Source organism: Syngnathoides biaculeatus, chromosome 14 (assembly GCF_019802595.1).
Source record: "Syngnathoides biaculeatus isolate LvHL_M chromosome 14, ASM1980259v1, whole genome shotgun sequence".
In the NCBI taxonomy this organism is placed as follows: Eukaryota; Metazoa; Chordata; class Actinopteri; order Syngnathiformes; family Syngnathidae; genus Syngnathoides; species Syngnathoides biaculeatus.
In genome coordinates this window covers 1,654,952-1,672,285 of record NC_084653.1, presented here as the reverse complement: position 1 = coordinate 1,672,285, position 17,334 = coordinate 1,654,952, and the positions used below count along the sequence as shown (strand labels likewise).

General features: G+C 44.5%; 2 protein-coding genes across 8 annotated transcripts in view; both read right to left on the bottom strand.

Annotated features, from left to right (window-relative positions):
* LOC133512214 (interferon alpha/beta receptor 2-like) overlaps positions 1–17,334 on the bottom strand; it is a 157,243-nt gene that overhangs the window by 44,571 nt on the left and 95,338 nt on the right. The gene's annotated exons all lie outside the window — the stretch shown is intronic.
* LOC133512687 (uncharacterized) lies at positions 7,153–12,301 on the bottom strand. The gene is made up of 2 exons (XM_061842536.1): positions 8,457–12,301; positions 7,153–8,374 (listed from the first exon to the last, which is right to left on the bottom strand). Exon 1 carries the CDS (start codon positions 9,847–9,849, stop codon positions 8,572–8,574), a length of 1,278 nt encoding a protein of 425 aa, XP_061698520.1. The 5' UTR covers positions 9,850–12,301; the 3' UTR covers positions 7,153–8,374; positions 8,457–8,571.

The following is a 17,334-nucleotide window of genomic DNA, read 5'->3' as shown; positions in this document are numbered from 1 at the left end:
AGGAAGTCACAGTTGTGAACACCTCTCATGGTCCAGGGAATTATGTAGACCAGATGCAAGCAAAGTTAAGCTACGAAGCGAGATCCCTAATTGGCACAATGGCACCCCTCGGGGGAAATACAAGCCGGCAAAATGTGAACGTATATTCTGAGTGATATGACCATAATAACTACATAGCGATTTGGTGAGTACCCATTAGGTATAAAATAACAATGAAATGACAAGGGAAGTTAGAAACAGAACCACTAAGCAAGGACAAACAGGTATGCAGACTCTACTCTTGCTACCACCCAGCATGGCGGAGGAGCATCGTGGCTTTGCAGAGAATGCTTAAGCAAACCATAGTGTTGACCGGCTGATCTCGATGCAGCAGTTGAATTTGTAGGATGGTGGGTTGTGATGTTGGGGACATCATGTTTTGATGTGATTAGAGTGAGTTGCGACTCTGCTAAGCCACTGGAAGATGCTCGTGTGTCTGGAAGATGCACATGCATGTGAACAGCGTAGCATGTGCTAACCGCATTGTATAAGATTACTTAGTATGGCATTAAGAAAAATGGCGTAACAATACAAAATGACATCAATGCATGACCAAACAACAAACCATGAGTTCTGCTGTGTGCTTTGAATAGTCCAAAAAAGTGTACCATTTTTGAGAACCGATCCACCCCAGTCAGAACGGTTATGTTGTCCTGTGAGTTCGGCAGCCTGGTCAAGAAGTTAATCGAGATACTGGACCAGGGGCGACGAGGAATGGAGAGGTTGCAATTCTCTCGAAGGATGAAGCAGGAAGGTTTTATTGGCGGCATGTACCTGACACAAGCTCACATAATCATTTACATGAATTTTTATGTTGGGCCACCAGTAGCGTTGCTCTATAACGCACTGTGTTTTTGCTATGTCCAGGTAACAAACTGTTTTGTTGGTGTGGGCCCAGTGTACAGGGAGTTCTCGGTTTAAGACAGTCTAGACCTAAAACGTTTCAACTTTACGACACCCGAGTCTTGTCCGCCATTATGGCCCCAGCACCACAGTGTTTCTGCTTAGCTCATGCATATGGCTAATCTGTGTTTGTGGGTTGGGAGTTGATTTCCCCTGTTCGCCCACCTTTTTACACATTATGGCCGAAAAGAAGAAAGCTATTTTTTTTTTTTTTACCATGGAACCAAAGGTTAACATAATAAAATAAAAACAAAAATGGAGAAAGGATTAACACCAACGGACATAGAGACTTGGGCTTCAGTTGGATGACCATGGCGATTATTATGAAGGACAAAGCCCGCACATGAAGGGTTTCGTCCCTATTAGGGATACAGTGATCACGAAGGAACTTTTTTGTGGAGAAAAAAATGAAGCGACGTTTCGATCGTTCCCAAGATGGAAGGATTACTTACGTTATGGACCAAGGATGCAAATCAACGTAGGCTTAATATCAGCCTCATGTTCATTTAGGGAAAAGGCATGGCGTATTTTCCCAAGTGTGAAAGAGCAGAAAGGAGAGGACGCCGAGGAGGAATTTACCGCTAACAATGGCTACCAGCACTTGCTTACTTAGCAATAGCTGAACGCAGTCTGACTTAATTCGTCACCATCCCAGTCTCCCTTCCCTAATAGTAAGTGAAGCACATTATATTTTTTACTTTAAAGGTCCACTGTTATGAAGAAATTGATGATTTTTAGTACGTTATTAATGAAAAAAACGGCAGCCGGTATGGATTGGGCCCATCTGTTTTTTCACCACAAAACATGATTTTGACGTATATGGCTTTTTGTAACTCCCGCCATGAAAATCCTCTCGAGGGATTTTTTTCGAGAAGAAGCAGGAAGTTACATACAGGGCAGTAGCACACTCAAGCGGTCTCGTGTGTTTATACTAGTTTTAGGTGCCTGCTGGAAGGTAGCTCGTTGTTCCTTCGTGTTAGCGAAAATGCCGGCTCGTTGTAAAGCTGGATATTGCTCGAACACTCACTGGATTGGCTCCTCATACTTTTCCAAAAGACCTGGTTCGTCGTGAAAAATGGATTGCACTGGTGAAAAGGACGAGAGCTTCGTGGGTTCCAAATGACAGGTAGGTGTGTATACAGCTACTAAAAAAAATAATTGTTGGGGGAGGACATAATCCGTAAATCAGGGGTGCTAAATGTGTCGATGTGCCACCCCGGACGAAGCCGTGATCAGCGGACGTGGCGCCGCCGGGGTGGCTCATCGCGGCACTGGGCCGCGGTGGCTCATCTCCGCTGCGGAGGTGGATCGGATGGGGAGGCAGTTTAGCCGTGGCATCATCGTCGCTTGCGGGCGGCGTTATTTTTATCACCGCCACGCGGAGGTGGGTCAGGCGCAGCGGTGGTTTGGCCACATATGGTTTGGCCGTGATCAGCATATCATATAAATATGCCTTGAAACGATAAGGTAATATTGCCCCGGTCACTTCACTCGGTTGTGAGATGTTCTCTTCTTCGAAAAGAGCTTCCGTGTCAGGAGGGGTGTGTTCGTCTCCCATAGTAGGTGGCACAGCGTGTTTTCAATGCCGAATGCCCCAGTGTGACATCACGGACAGAAGATGCAGCCTATATGGCGGCGGCTTGGATATCGAATGAGACTTCCGCAACTATGCACATGGATGACGCGCTCTTCCCTCATATTTATTTTTTCATATAGACAATGAAGTGAATAATGTTATATGTATTTTTCATTACAATAGCTATTTTAGAATGTTTATAGGGATGACACTTGACTTTTAATGTATTGTAGTTTTTTTTTTTTTTATTTGAATCAGTCCGGCTGCCAACAATTCCTCCATGTATTGCCTCATGGCTTGGTATTCCGTGCCTGAAAGAGAGATGAGCCTTCCTTGAATAGGTGAGGTACCGGGCAGTAAATCAATCGCACAATCATATGCTCTGTGTGGGGGAAGTGATTTGACCCTGTAATTTGAAAATACTGCCTTAATGACATGATAGCAAGAGGGCAGAGAGACAAGTCTGGATACTCTAACAAGTTCAGTGAGTTCTCCTGAGCAGCGTCTCCATTCCGCGTACCAGATTCAGTTGCAGCAGGAGGTTTATTCGGTCCAGGGTCTATACAATGACAGGCATTTCAAGAAAGCAAAAGTAACAGAATCGGCAGCCAAAGAGACAAGGTCAAATGCGAAGCAGGGTTTAGCATCCGAGAGGTACTTAACATGACACAAGGTACTATGGGAATGCGAAAATGAGGTACAACAATCTGGCACAGGACAAGGTAAAATGCGTGGCAATATATGTGACAGATAATCAGCGTAAACATGGCATAGGTGGGAAGCCTGCTCCCCGGAGCAGGTTCGCACAAAGCAGAGAAAAAAAAGCCTCTTGTTTTGGTTCTGGAGTAAGGGCTTGTGAGCCATGCTGCTGTGTCTGAGTCCTTGTCTCTCCCTGGATCCTCTCTGCTGTGGTTGTCACCCCTCTGTCCCTTGTGTGGGGTCCCCGATTGATTTGGGGTCAATGTAAAATTGTGCATTGAGGTAACGGAGCTCAGCAAACACTGCAGCCTTCTTTTATTAGAGTTGCTGTTTTTTTTTTAAACTGTAATCAATACTAATCTCTGCGTGTTTGCCTCCTTTATCCTTGCCAGTGTGTACATTTCACCTCAAGCTAACACGAACACAGGACTGGTAACGGTTGTTAAACAAGTCAACAAAATTGAGAAATAAACACCCCAAATTACCCCTCATTACTCAGAGACTTTAGCAAAGCTAAGCCCATGAACTCCCTAAATACAACCAGCGTATCGGCTGTGGGGAAAATAACATTTTAGACCACTGATACACCACAGTAAATCATGCATATGATCCCCAGTGGGCTCTTCCGATCCCCACACAGCACTAACTGCACCAAAGACCACCATAACACCTCTGATTTCTGCATTGACCATCATCATAGAATGAATCACAGAATGTGGGATGTATCTTCAAACAGCAAAAGATTAACAAATTGGCAGTGGCAAAGTGTGTCTCCATTCTACCTCAAAATCTACGCAGAGCAACTTGCTCCAGTCTTCACAAAGAGTTTACCCAGGTTACTGGAACTGTGCCAGCCTCGTTCAAAAGCTCCACCATCATCCTGGTCCCCAAGTAACCTTGGACCCCAGGTCTGAATGACGACAGGCCTGTATAGCCTTGACACCTGTCTTCAAGAAGTCCTTTGAATACCTTGTGCTGGACCACCTCAAGAGTGTCGCTTTTTGACTTCTGAGCAAACAGGTCTGTGATGATGCATTGAACATGGGTCTGCAGTTTATTCTTGAATACTTCAACAGCATGGGAACCTATGCGAGGATCCCGTTCATGGACTTGAGCTCTTCATTCAATACCATCATCCCCGATCTCCTCTCCTCCAAGCTTCGCCAGCTCATCATGTCGCCTGCCATCTGCCAATGGATCCACAAATACCTGATGGGCAGGACACAGCAGGTGAGGCTGGGGGACGCACTGCATCCACACGCACCATCAGCAGTGGGGCACCCAAAGTTTGTGTCCTCTCCTCGCTGCTCTTCTCCCTCTACACGAACGACTGCTCCTCAACGCACCCAGTTCACAATTCTTGATGTTTGCATATGACACCACAGAAATCTGCATCATCAAAGATGGCGATGAGTCTGTGTATCGACAGGAAGTGGCGAACCTGGAGCTTTGGTGTGGCTGACACAACCTGGAGCTGAACACACAAAAGACTTTCGAGATGATTGTGGACTTCAGGAGGCATGCTTCACTACAGTTACCCCTCACGCTGTCCAACTGTATTAGGACCTGACGTGGGAGACATACATCAACTCCATCCTCAAAAAGGCCCAGCAGAGGATATAGTTTCTGGGGCTTCCGAGGCACATTGTCCTCCAGCATAAACAACAAGTGAAAAAGGAGTGAATGGGGCAAAGGGAGACAGACGCTGAAAAAAAGTGATCAGACATTAAGGTGGATGTGAATCAGACGACAGCTGCCCACCGCCAAAATGTGGACAGATAAGGTGAAAGAACCAGCACGGAGGGTCCCACCCTGTTCGAGGAGAGTCCCTGGAATCATGGGTGACACGCCTTTCGCATGTGGTTGACTCTGATTACCCCAGTCACAATAAATGTGTTCATGAAGTAATCTATACTCAGCCCTATGAAAAAAAGGTTCATGAATATATATTGTCTGGTATTTATAATGATTTTTAAAATTTCAAATACAAACACATCAGCATATGAAAGTATGGATAATGAAAAAGATTAAAAAATGTTTATTACTCACTTTATTTTAATACACGGGAGACAGAAAAAAAGAGTCCTTTGAATTTTCTTAATTTGAATGTGTACATTGGTTTGAGATGATTAAAATGTGTTAAAATGACATAAGAAGGGTAATTGTCACACTTTATGTGGTGGCAATGCCGTAAAGCAGTTCACATACATGCATGTGATATGGTGGTCATTCACTCACTTTGATAGAAACTCTATAGGCTTTAATTGCTTGTACGGGCACATCATTAAAAAACACGGTTTATACTAACATACAGTATTAACTCATAGGTTGTTACAGCTGCTTAGACACTAAAAAAGAATCCCACTGCACCACTCATCAAAAACACTGCCTTCCTCATTGACCACTTCCTTTCCAGTCCTCACCTTGTCTCTCTTGGTTAGTTGTTCATGGGTGTTCCTGCTGGCTATTTCCTACTTGTAACGTTACTTGTGGTCAAATATCAAGGAAGTCTTAACTAATATCCTGTTGTAGTTTGCACGCATTTTGGCTCAGGATTTGCTTGTCTCAACCTGGGACTTGAGAGTAACTTGGAAAATAATTACTTAGTCCAACCTATGGCAAATAATAACTTTAATAGGCCAATAGAAATTTGTGTGTTCCCAAGCTGGAGGCCCAAAAGAAAGTTTCCATCTTTGCCTTCTTCAAAGACCTTCGACAGCACAGGCAGATTTGACACAGAAAGCCCAGCAAGTTGTAAATTTGTAAGATTATTGTGATCTCTGTACTGTTCTCTTCATGTGTTTTACTTCCAAAGTGCTAACATGAATAAACAGCCAGCCAAACTCCTTTTCAAGAGCCAGGAAGTGAGCGTGCTTGCTCCTTTAATGACTTCTTAACAGGTCAAGTCGGGTGACACAATGAAAATGGAGTGAAACTAGAAAAAGAAATACAAAACATACTAAATAGACTGCAATGTCAAATCAGTATGGAGTATAAACATCTTCCATTACTATATGAATTAAACATTCACATTCAGTAAGTCTAAGCACAAACAGCAACAGCATTCTAGTGAAGTGAGTAGCAGAGACACATACTGATGCTAGCTATCTCATGAGAATGAACACAACATGTAAAGTTACTAAATCCGTGCAGCTCACAAATATGCACGAAGATACTGTTAAAGTTACTAACAATACTTCTGAAACATGTAAAGAACATAAATTACTCACAGCCATTGCTTTCTGACGGATTCATGCACAGGAATAAGCTGATTTCAACGTGCTACATCTTTCAACTGTTGACATGCTTTTTACCGTTTTTTCGCTCTGCTCAGCGCTTCCTACTTCCTGTATTCTACAGTTTCAAAATAAGAGCTCAGCAATGCACTCTCAAAATTAACAACACAAACAGATCTTTTCTAATAAAATCGATCTTCTTAACATATTAAACACTTGGGGCAGAACACTCCCCGTCTGGCACTAATGCCACTAAAGCATCTGTACTTTAACTTTGATTTTCTTTTGCCAGGAGCAAGACAACATCAGAGATAGGCCTCAAGAAAGTCTTTATTTTGTCTTGCGACGTCCTGACTTCAATTTTGCGGAGCTGTCCGTCACTGCTTGGGAAGGTGGAGACGACAAGCCCCATCGGCCACTCGTTGCGATGTGTCTGGCTCTGGTTCAGCAGCACTATGTCTCCAACCTGCAGGTTATTACGTGGTGTGTGCCATTTGCATCTTGGATGAAGGGTGTGGAGATATTCATCCCTCCATTGAGACCAGAATTCATTTGCCAATGCTTGCACTTGTTTCCACTGACACTTGAAGAGATCCTTTTCATTGAAGCCTCCAGGTGGAGCAGGTATCCCCGGTTTTTGGGTCGAGAGCATAGCAGGGGTCAACATCATTGGAGAAGTGGGATCAGAAGAGACTGGGATCAAAGGCCTTGTGTTGATGATAGCAGATACCTCTGCCAAGAGGGTGCAAAGCACTTTATGGGTCAGGTGAGTATGTCTGGTTTGCTGCAACATGGAGTCAAGAATTCTTTGGGTTATGCCGATCACGCGCTCCCAGACTCCTCCCATGTGGGAGGCGTGTGGGGGATTGAATTCCCAGGTACAACCATTCTCGTGGAGGAACTTAAGAGTGCAGGCTTGACCTGGATCAGCTCGTTCCATACACAGCTCAGAGCTGGCTCCCACAAAGTTCGTGCCTCTGTCCGATCTCAGCTACTTAGCTGGCCCTCTTAAGGCGAAGAACCTTCGCAGGGAATTGATACAATTGGCAGTATCCATGGACTCTATAACTTCCCTGGTGCTGGTGCTCATACATGTAAAAAGTATAGCCCATCGTTTACTTTGAGCCATTCCGCCTCTTGTGCGTCGACTGATCACATTCCAGGGTCCAAAAACATCTAACCCTACATACGTGAATGGTGGAGATGAGCTCAGACGTTCTGAAGGGAGGTCAGCCATCTTTTGTGTCTCAAGTTTTCCTCTGAGCTTGCAGCATGTGACACAGCGATGAAGAACTGAGCCTATTAATCTTTTGCCAGCAACAATCCACAGATCAGCAGCCCCTGTTTGCTCCCTCTGTGAACTGCCGTCCTTGGTGTTTCACCTTCGCATGGTGATGACTCACAAGCAATCTTGTGACGTGACTTTGTTTCGGGAGAATGATTGGGTTTTTGACCTCAGGATTGACTGAAGCATGTCTCAGACGTCCTCCTATTTGCAGGAGACCATCACACACGAAAGGGTCAAGATTCAGAATTGTGCTGGATTTTGGTATGGCCCTGTTCTCTCGTAGTGCGACACACTCTTCTGGATAAGCATCTCTCTTGGCAGCTTTGATTATGACGATCTTTGCCGCTTCTAACTCTTCTGGAGTGCGAGGTTGGTTGCACTGATGCCATCCTTTACATGTAACTGTTGAGTTTGTCCTGTGTGAGCGAATCTGATGGATCAAGAAGGAAACTGCTCTCAACAAGGACTCCCAGGTCGAGAACCGTTGGAATCGTTCTGAGGTGAGTTCACTTTCTCTGATCGAAGTAGCAAGAGTGGTCAGCTGAGGCCTCACATCCACGTCTTCCTCAGGATCCACCAGCTCAAAGGATCTGGGTGTTTCTGGTTGGTGTGGTTTGTGAAGGAATTCTGGCCCTGTAAAGCACATAGTGTCTGTGAGCCGTGACACAGGTACAGATCTGGTGGCTAAATCAGCTGGATTCTGATTTGTACGCACGTAGTACCACTGTTGTGGAGAAGTTGTCTGTCGTATACGCTGGACACGATTGTGCACGTACACGAAGAATCGCTTGGACTCGTTGTAGATATATCCAAGGAACTTTACTGTCACACTAAAACCTAACAGCATCTGGTTTGTGGTCAAGCTCGTCGAGTATCAGCTCAGCCATCTCAACGGCCAACACAGCTCCACAGAGTTTGAGGCGTGGGATAGTGGGCCCTGACTGAGGGGCTAGTTTCGCTTTCCCAAGCACAAAGCCGACTTCACATTGTCCGTCTGTAGTAACGACCCTCAGGTACGCTACTGCTCCTATGGCCCAATTGGAAGCATCAGAGAACAAGCACAGCTCAGTTGATGCAGCACTGGAGAGGGACTGATGCAGATATGAGCGAGGAAGATGGAGGCTGCTCAGATCCTGTAGTGATTTTTTCCATGTCACCCACTTGATAAACTGTTCTGCAGGAAGCTCTGTGTCCCAGTCGTAAACATCAGCTGAAAGTTCTCTGAGTGGGACTCGCCCTCGGATAGTCACTGGTGCGACCAAGCCTAGCGGGTCAAAAAGGCTATTGACTGTGGATAACACCCCACGTCGAGTGAATGGCTTGTCGCTGACTGCTACTCGGAATGTAAAGGCGTCACAGTCTATGTTCCAGCACAAACCAAGGCTTCTTTGCACAGGGAGATCTTCTTCGCCGAGGCCTAAGTCTTTGAGACCAGCCGCCAGATCACCAGGTGCGAAGGCTTGCATCACTGTGATGCTGTTTGAGGCGAGTTTGTGTAGTTTCACGTTAGACTCTGGCAGGGAAGCTTGAGTGCGTTTGAGCAGATCAATTGCTTCGGCCTCAGTTGGGACAGCAATGAGTCCATCATCTACATAAAAGTGTTTGTCAACGAACTGCCGTGTGTCCGCTCCGTACTTCTGCTCACCTGCTTGGGCTGCTCTCCGAAGGACATATATCGCCACTGCAGGGGAGGGGCTGTTACAGAATACATGAACTCGGATTTGATACTCTGTTATCTCCTTGGTCAAGTCATTGTTCTCGCGCCAGAGGAATCTTAGGAAATTCTTGTGGTCTTCTCTCACTAGGAAACCATAAAACATTTGCTGGATGTCGACTGTTAGCGCAACAACCTCCTTTCGGAACCTAAGCAGTACTCCCAATAAGGAGTTGTTCAGATCAGGCCCTGAGAGCAAGACACTGTTGAGAGAGATGCCATCTTCTTGTGCACTCGAGTCCAACACCACTCGTATGGCACCCGGGTTTCGGGGATGGTAGACCCCGAATATGGGTAGGTACCAGCATTCTTCATCCTCAGAGAGAGGGGGGGCTTCCTCTGCATGTTTATTGTTGAAGAGTTTCTCCATGAAGTCGACAAACTGTTCTTTCATTGTAGGATTTTTGTTCAATGTGCGTTGCAATGAATGAAGACGGGAGAGAGCTTGAGCACGGTTGTTTGGAAGGCGTGGTCTGGGTGTTCTGAATGGTAGAGGAGCGATCTAACTGTTTTGCTCATCTCTCTTGAACTCTGCTTGCATGATCTCCAGAAAGGTCTCATCTTCGAAGGACAAGGCAGGTTTGTTATCATCTTCCGTTCTCACAAACACATCTCGTCCGAGTTTATCTTTTGAAGTAACACCAGACGCAGGATATGTTGTCAGCTGTGTGGAGGTAGACTGTCTGTGCTCCCCGCCGTAGCCTACTCTCTCTCTCACACTGATGTGATTCTGGCAGGGCATTAGAAAAGATGAGCGTCCATTCTGTAGGACATGGGTTTTAAGGACTGATACAGTGGACCTGTATGTACTATCGATGCAAACCTCCCCTACTATAACCCATCCTAAATCCAAACGCTGGGCAAAGGGAGCGTTGTGGGGTCCATTGATTTGATCTCTCATCTTGTGAACTTGTATGAGGTCTGTCCCCAGTAGGATTAAGATCTGTGCTTTAGGATCGATCTTTGGGATGTGAGGTGCCATGGATCTCAAGTGAGCATGGGAGTGAGTGATCTCTGGAGAAGGGATTTCCGATCTGTTGCTTGTAACTTCATTACATTCAATGAGCGGAGGCAACTCCAAACACACTTCACCATTCAATGCTTCGATCTGAAAACCAACAGCCTTTCTCCCAGTCATTTCCGTGGTTCCAGCACAGGTCCTCATCAGGTAAGGTGTATGGTCCCCTTGGATGTCAAACAGCTTAAAAAATTCAGACCTGGCCAGTGATCAATTGCTCTGGTCGTCGAGGATGGCATACATCTTGATTGAGCGTTCTCGCTGTCCTTGGGGAACAGCAGTCTTAAGCTCTGCCTACAGATTCTCGATTGGATTCAGGTCTGGACTTTGACTTGGCCATTGTAACACCTGGATACCTTTATTTGTGAACCATTCCATTGTAGATTTGGCTTGATGTTTTGGATCATTGTCCGTCCCAGTGTCAGGTCTTTTGCAGACTCCAACAGGTTTTCTTCCAGAATGGTCCTGTATTTGGCTCCATTCATCTTCCCATCAATTTTAACAATCTTCCCTGTCCCTGCTGAAGAAAAGCAGGCCCAAACCATGAGGCTGCCACCACCATCTTTGACAGTGGGGATGGTGTGTTCAGGGTGATGAGCTGTGTTGCTTTTACGCCAAACATATCGTTTTGCATTGTGGCCAAAAAGTTCAATTTTGGTTTCATCTGACCAGAGCACCTTCTTCCACATGTTCGGTGTGGCTCCCAGGTGGCTTGTGGTGAAATTTAAATGAGACTTTTTAGGGATATCTTCTTCTTGCCACTCTTCTATAAAGGCCAGATTTGTGCAGTGACTGATTGTTGTTCAATGGACAGACTCTTCCACCTCAGCTGTAGATCTCTGCAGTTCATCAAGAGTGATCATGGGCCTCTTGGCTGCATATCTGATCAGTCCTCTCCTTGTTCGAGGTAAAAGTTTAGAGAGACAGCCGGGTGTTGGTAGATTTGCAGTGGTTTAATACCATGACAGTCACACTCACTCTACTCCCTTGTCAACCTTACTCCGCCCTACTGCATTCTTCAAGGAGTACACTCATAATTACAGATCTTACTTTTTAAATTCGTGTTATGGCTCTGCTATTTGCTACAAAAGCCCAAAGGATGATCGCTCACGTCATTTTTGTTTGCTAGATCGATAATTTCAAGTTCAGTGTTTTAATTAATTTGAAAGAGACTTTCAACTTTACGATTTTTCGAAATGTGTTCATTTAATGAATTAAGTTTAGTTTTCTGAAACATAGACTAACATCTTCCTTTTAGATGTCAAAAAGTGTTTGCGGCTCAGTCTTTTCTGTGGAAACCGGGTCAAAATGGCTCTTTGCGAGTGTTAAAGGTTGACAACCCCTGGGATAGGTGAAGGCAATATGGCAGAAACGGAGGCAGGTATATGGTCCAATTAAAATGTATCCAACACTATCAAATAAATGGCCATTCATTCCACCAGTTTCCAATGAACTTCCAATATTGTCCACATTATTTTGTAAACTTTTGTAAGATACTTAAAGCGGGTAAAGTTATGTTGCATGTGTTTGTGTGTGTGTGTTTTGTGTCAGCATGTCTTGTTGCCAAACTAAAGAAACAAAAGAAGTATACTAACTTAAAGGTCAAGTGTCATCCCTATAAACATTCTAAAATAGAAATTGTAATGAAAAATACATATAATATTATTCACTTCAATGTCCATACGAAAAAATAAATATGAGCGGAGAGTACGTCATCCATGCGCAAAGTTACAGAAGTGTCATTCTACGACATCCAAGTGGTTGCCATATTGGCTGCATCACGTCCGTGACGTCACACGGACATTCGCCAATGAAAACACGTGGTGGACCCTACTGTGGGAGATGAACACGCCCCTTCTGACATGGAAGCTCTTTTCGAAGAAGAGAACATCACACAACCGAGTGAAGTTACCGTGGCAATATTCCCCGATTATTTCAAGCTATATTCAGATGATATGCGATCACAGCCAAACCACCTCCCCGTCCGATCTACTTCCACGGCAGAGATGAGCCATCGCGGTTCATCGCAGCCGGCCGGTAAGGCTCCATTTCGGCGCTGAGGTGGCTTATCACAGAGCCGAGCCAGGCTGCTTTAGGGCGTTGTTCATAACCGCCGTAGTACACAATGAACAACACTGTCGAGCCGGGGCGCTTTATTACGTTGTCGTCGCAAGCGGGTGAGTGAGGCACAGTCGGCAGCGTTCTTCAGAGCCGCCGCCATCCGCAAGACCAACGCGCAGCCTTTGCCGAAGTCGTGACCAGCGGACGCGGCGCCTCAGCTGGTGTGGTTGATTTTCGGTGCCGAGGTGGCTTATCACGGAGCCGAGCTGGGCTGTTTTAGGGCGTTGTTCATTGCCGCCGCAGTCCGCGATGAACAACACCGTCGAGCCGGGGCGCTTTACGGTGTTGTCGTCGCATGCAGCTGAATGCGCCGCCATCGTCCGCGAGCCTGAAGCCTTCGCTGGCGAAGCAACGCAGCAGTGTTCGCCAGCAAGCCCGACGTCGTCCGACGCGCACATCGACACATTTAGCACGCCTGTCATACGTACACGGATCTTCTGTTACGTTATGAGAGACCGATTATGTAGTCTGCCCCAAACTATTCTGTTTTTCAGTAGCTGTATACACACCTACCTGTCATTTGGAACCCACAAAGCTCTCGTCCTCTGCACCCGTGCATTCCATTTTTCACGACGAAGTCGGTCTCTTGCAAATTTATGAAGGGTAAATAGGGTTAGGGTTAGGGTTATCATCCTCCCGAGTGTTCAAGCAATGATGCATTGCAACGAGCCAGCATTTTGGCTGATACAAAGGAACAACGAGCTACCTTCCCGGAGGTAAAACTAATAGAAACCAAAAGTCCACTTGAGGGAGGTCCCGCCATGTACGTCACTTCCTGCTTCTTCTCGAAAACAAATCCCTCGAGAGGATTTTCATGGCGGGAGTTACAAAAAGCTGTGTACGTCAAAAGCATGTTTTGTGGTGAAAAAAACGCATGGGTCCATGTCGGCTGCCGTTTTTTCATTAATAACATTCTAAAAATCATGCATTTCATGACAGTGGCCCTTTAAAGTGTCAATTAATATACACTATACGGAAAATAAGGCACATTGAATAAGGACAAATAAGTACTTAGCACTGTACTGTCTGTGCTTTCTTACATCAGGCTGTGCCAAGGTGCAATTTTAAAATTACACACCATCTGATCCTGCACTTTCTACTTTGGCTTCAGACCAGACCTTTCCCACTCAAACAGAGAAAATCTCGTCCAGTTTAACCACTTTTTCTTCGATTATTCACATACTCCGACAGTCAGGACATCTTAACAGCATTTCTTTTTAAACTTTCTCCATTAATATCAAAAGTAAACATAAGCAACACCATGTCTAGCTCATCTTTGCTCTACTTTGCCCAGACTGTGTTGCGAACTAATGCAGCAGTGGTGGACGCTGTCATTATAAAACACATTGATGGGCTGCGTAAGTACTGTAACATTTGTAATTATGAGTGTACGTCTTTAAGAGCGGGGATGGGGGCGGGGGGGGGGGATTTGTATGGTAAACTAGGAAAAAGAAAGTTTGGCGGAGCAGCGGTCATTGTTAGAGAAAGTTCCGTGTGCTGCCTAAAAGAAACCAGTGGCTTTTTCTTTTCATTTTTTTACAGTATGTATGTGAATTGTGCCATTAGATGAAACAACCAGTCATCCCTCACTCATTGAATCGTTATACTTTTAATTTGCATTGGATTTTTTTTTGCGTGCAACGCAGAATATCTGCGAAGAGACTGCATCAGCAGTGCACAATCGCACACGCGTGCAGTTTAGAGGGAACATTGGCTGACGTTTTTTTTTTTTTGGTCACACTGCCTCGCGATTGACGCATTGAGCACCCCTGATTTACAGTTTATATATTATGGTAATGTGTGCCCCCAACCTGAGCTCTATGACCTCTCAGGGAGCTTGCATTTTACGATCGTTATCATAGCATGTTTGTAGCTACTGTAGCAAAGATCAAAAACGACTGCCTGTGAGTTTGCTTTTAAAAAAAAAAAAAAGTGTCATCACTCATGCCAATGACGCCGACAACCCGGAAGTAGCGCCGCAGTCCAAAGCAACGATAGCTTGCCTCATTGGCTTCAGCCGGATCTCAAGATACCTGAGATTTCCAGGGGCCGAGTCGACGTCCAGGCAAAGACCGTGGCCATGGCACTTGAGACCCTTTCCAGGACTGGGCCTCGACTTAGCGCCCGGAGGCTGAGGGTTGACGAGAAGCCGAAGGAAGTGAAGACATCTCTGGTGAGTAGGAAACTCCCACACTCATGAGGAATGAGTGAACGCGCGTCTGGGTGACTGCGGCAGAACCAAACATCGAGAATACTAGTCACTATCGAGTAGACTAATCAGTCTATAAAACTGAGAAAAGGGCAAGGTGTGCCCTGTACGTGAGCTCCGTGAAACGTGTGCATGTGTAAAAGTGTGAGTGGAGGTTCGCTACCTCATTTGAACAGGAAATTGAGTGACAACTGTTTGAGGATGCAGAGGTAAGAATTCTCCGCCACTTGTGGTAGAAGCTTGAGAATTACATCAAACGGAACGTATTTGTCACCCTGTTCAGGGGGAAGTCAGTATAGTCACCCTAGATGAACCACTGACTCCAACAGGGGAAAAACAAATAGCAAAATAGTTGAAACACAACATCTAAAAAAATAATAATAATAATGATGTGTAAGGACAAGAAGTTTGTAGAAACCAAATGTCCTACTAAAACAAAACATCTAAATTTGTGGATAACACAATATGACTTTGCTTGCCAGCTAAACATACACACAAAAAATATATATAGTTAACCTGCAGGATAAAATAAGAGAAACACACACACACAAAAACCAAAAAAAAACAACCAAAAACAAAAAAAAAACCCCAAAAAAGCTGGACTCAAGATGATGTGAAAACGGCCATAAAAGGTATCACATCTCATAAAGTTGATGTAACATAATTCGTCCAGGGAACGGAAGACTTGAGAAAATCTTACCACTTAAATGGTGTGGAAGTACAACAAATTTGGATGACAGCAAAGTACTTTCTCACAACAGCAGGGAGTTCAAGGGTTAATATCGCGCACTTCTGCGAGATTTAAAAAAAAAAAATTCTGCCATTGGAAGAGCAAAATAAAACATCAATGAACCATTTGAAGAATACAGATTTGGAATAAATGCATGTTTAAAAAAAAAAGTCAGTGGCATTCCTGAAAATCACACTCCAGGGAGTGTGTATCAAGGGCAATTAAAAAAATGCTCTTCATGCAAATTCAAATAATCCTATAAAACAATGGATTGAAAAACATTGGATTGAAAAACCGACTGGCAGCCTGTAACAATACGTTAACCAAGCACTACACGCAGAAAGAGTGCTACAAAATAAGAAAAAGAAAATTGACACCTTTCTGACAGAGAAAGGAGAAATTTATGGAGCTTTATGCGAAACATTTAATAATTGTGGCCGCAGATGAGGAAGAGAGCAGCCATCTCCCCATCAAAAATGTCACAACTCATGCTCCCAAAATGCAACTTTAATTTGCCCCGTCCGTTTTTGGGAAGAGATGGCTTGCTGAAACTAGGACTGGGCTTAATTCCCTCTCTGACAGGAAATATAAAAGCAAAAAATGAAAAAAAGGAATTACTGGGAAGACAATTACAAAATAGGAACCCAGCGCTCTATTATTACACCTAACATAGTCCAAACAAACCTCCCATAAGAACAGGCGATTTGTTGCTGCAAACAGCTCAAGACGTGATTGAACCACAAAATGACGTAGGAAGTGACTCATTGCATGTGACAATGTAGTATAAGATAAACTTATAACAGCCCACACCAGACAAAATCATGATTATCTGTACTCAGATGGTATATCAGTCATGGTGACAGGAACAAGACTGACTGACAAACTAAATGCACTACACAAGGAATGGACACCACCACACACGTCATTACAACAGGAGTGGGAGAGTTTGGGACAATTTGTTTTGGTAGTACGAAATGTTCCTGATTGGACAGAAAAAGAACCAGATTTGGATTGGGATGACTGAACTGTACAGACAATATTTTATTGGACAGTCTTAAACAATCTGAGACCAGATGCTGCTGTATTCACGGTGGTATCACAATCTACACAGACAATACTGGAAAAATAGAGGAATAGCGACAACGACAGGGAACACAGTGACACATGCAGAGCTACTACAAAATTTGCTCATAGCAGTTCAATTACCAAAAGAAATAGCTATATGTAAATGTGCAGTACACACATCAAAAACAGACAAAGAATCATTAGGAAATGGATTTACAGATAAAACAGCAAAAGAAGCAGCAAAACCTTCATGGGATTAGTTGACCATGTAACAAATGAAGACGTACTTTGAGATGATGTGTTAAACAAAATGCAACAACAAAGCTTACCAGCAGAACTAAAAATGTGGAAAAAATAAGGTACAACATTACAAAATGGGAATTATGTCAGCACAGATACAAAAAAATTCTACCAAAAACATTTTTCAAGTGGGCGGCAATCTTGAGCCATGGGAAGTCTCAGGTCTCAACAGGGGGAATGGTAGCTCTGGTACAAATTCATTACATGATCCATGGATTTACCTTGTATGCAAAAAACTTTTTTGTAGGGCTTGTTTGATCTGCGTGCGGCATAATCCACAAGGGAATGTGTATACAAAATGTGGTCAGTTTCCTCAAGCTACACATCCATTCATCCCTCCATCCATTTTCTTCGCCGCTTATCCTCACAAGGGTCACGCAGAGGGCTGGAGCCTATCCCAGCTGTCAACGGGCAGGAGGCAAGGTACACCCTGACC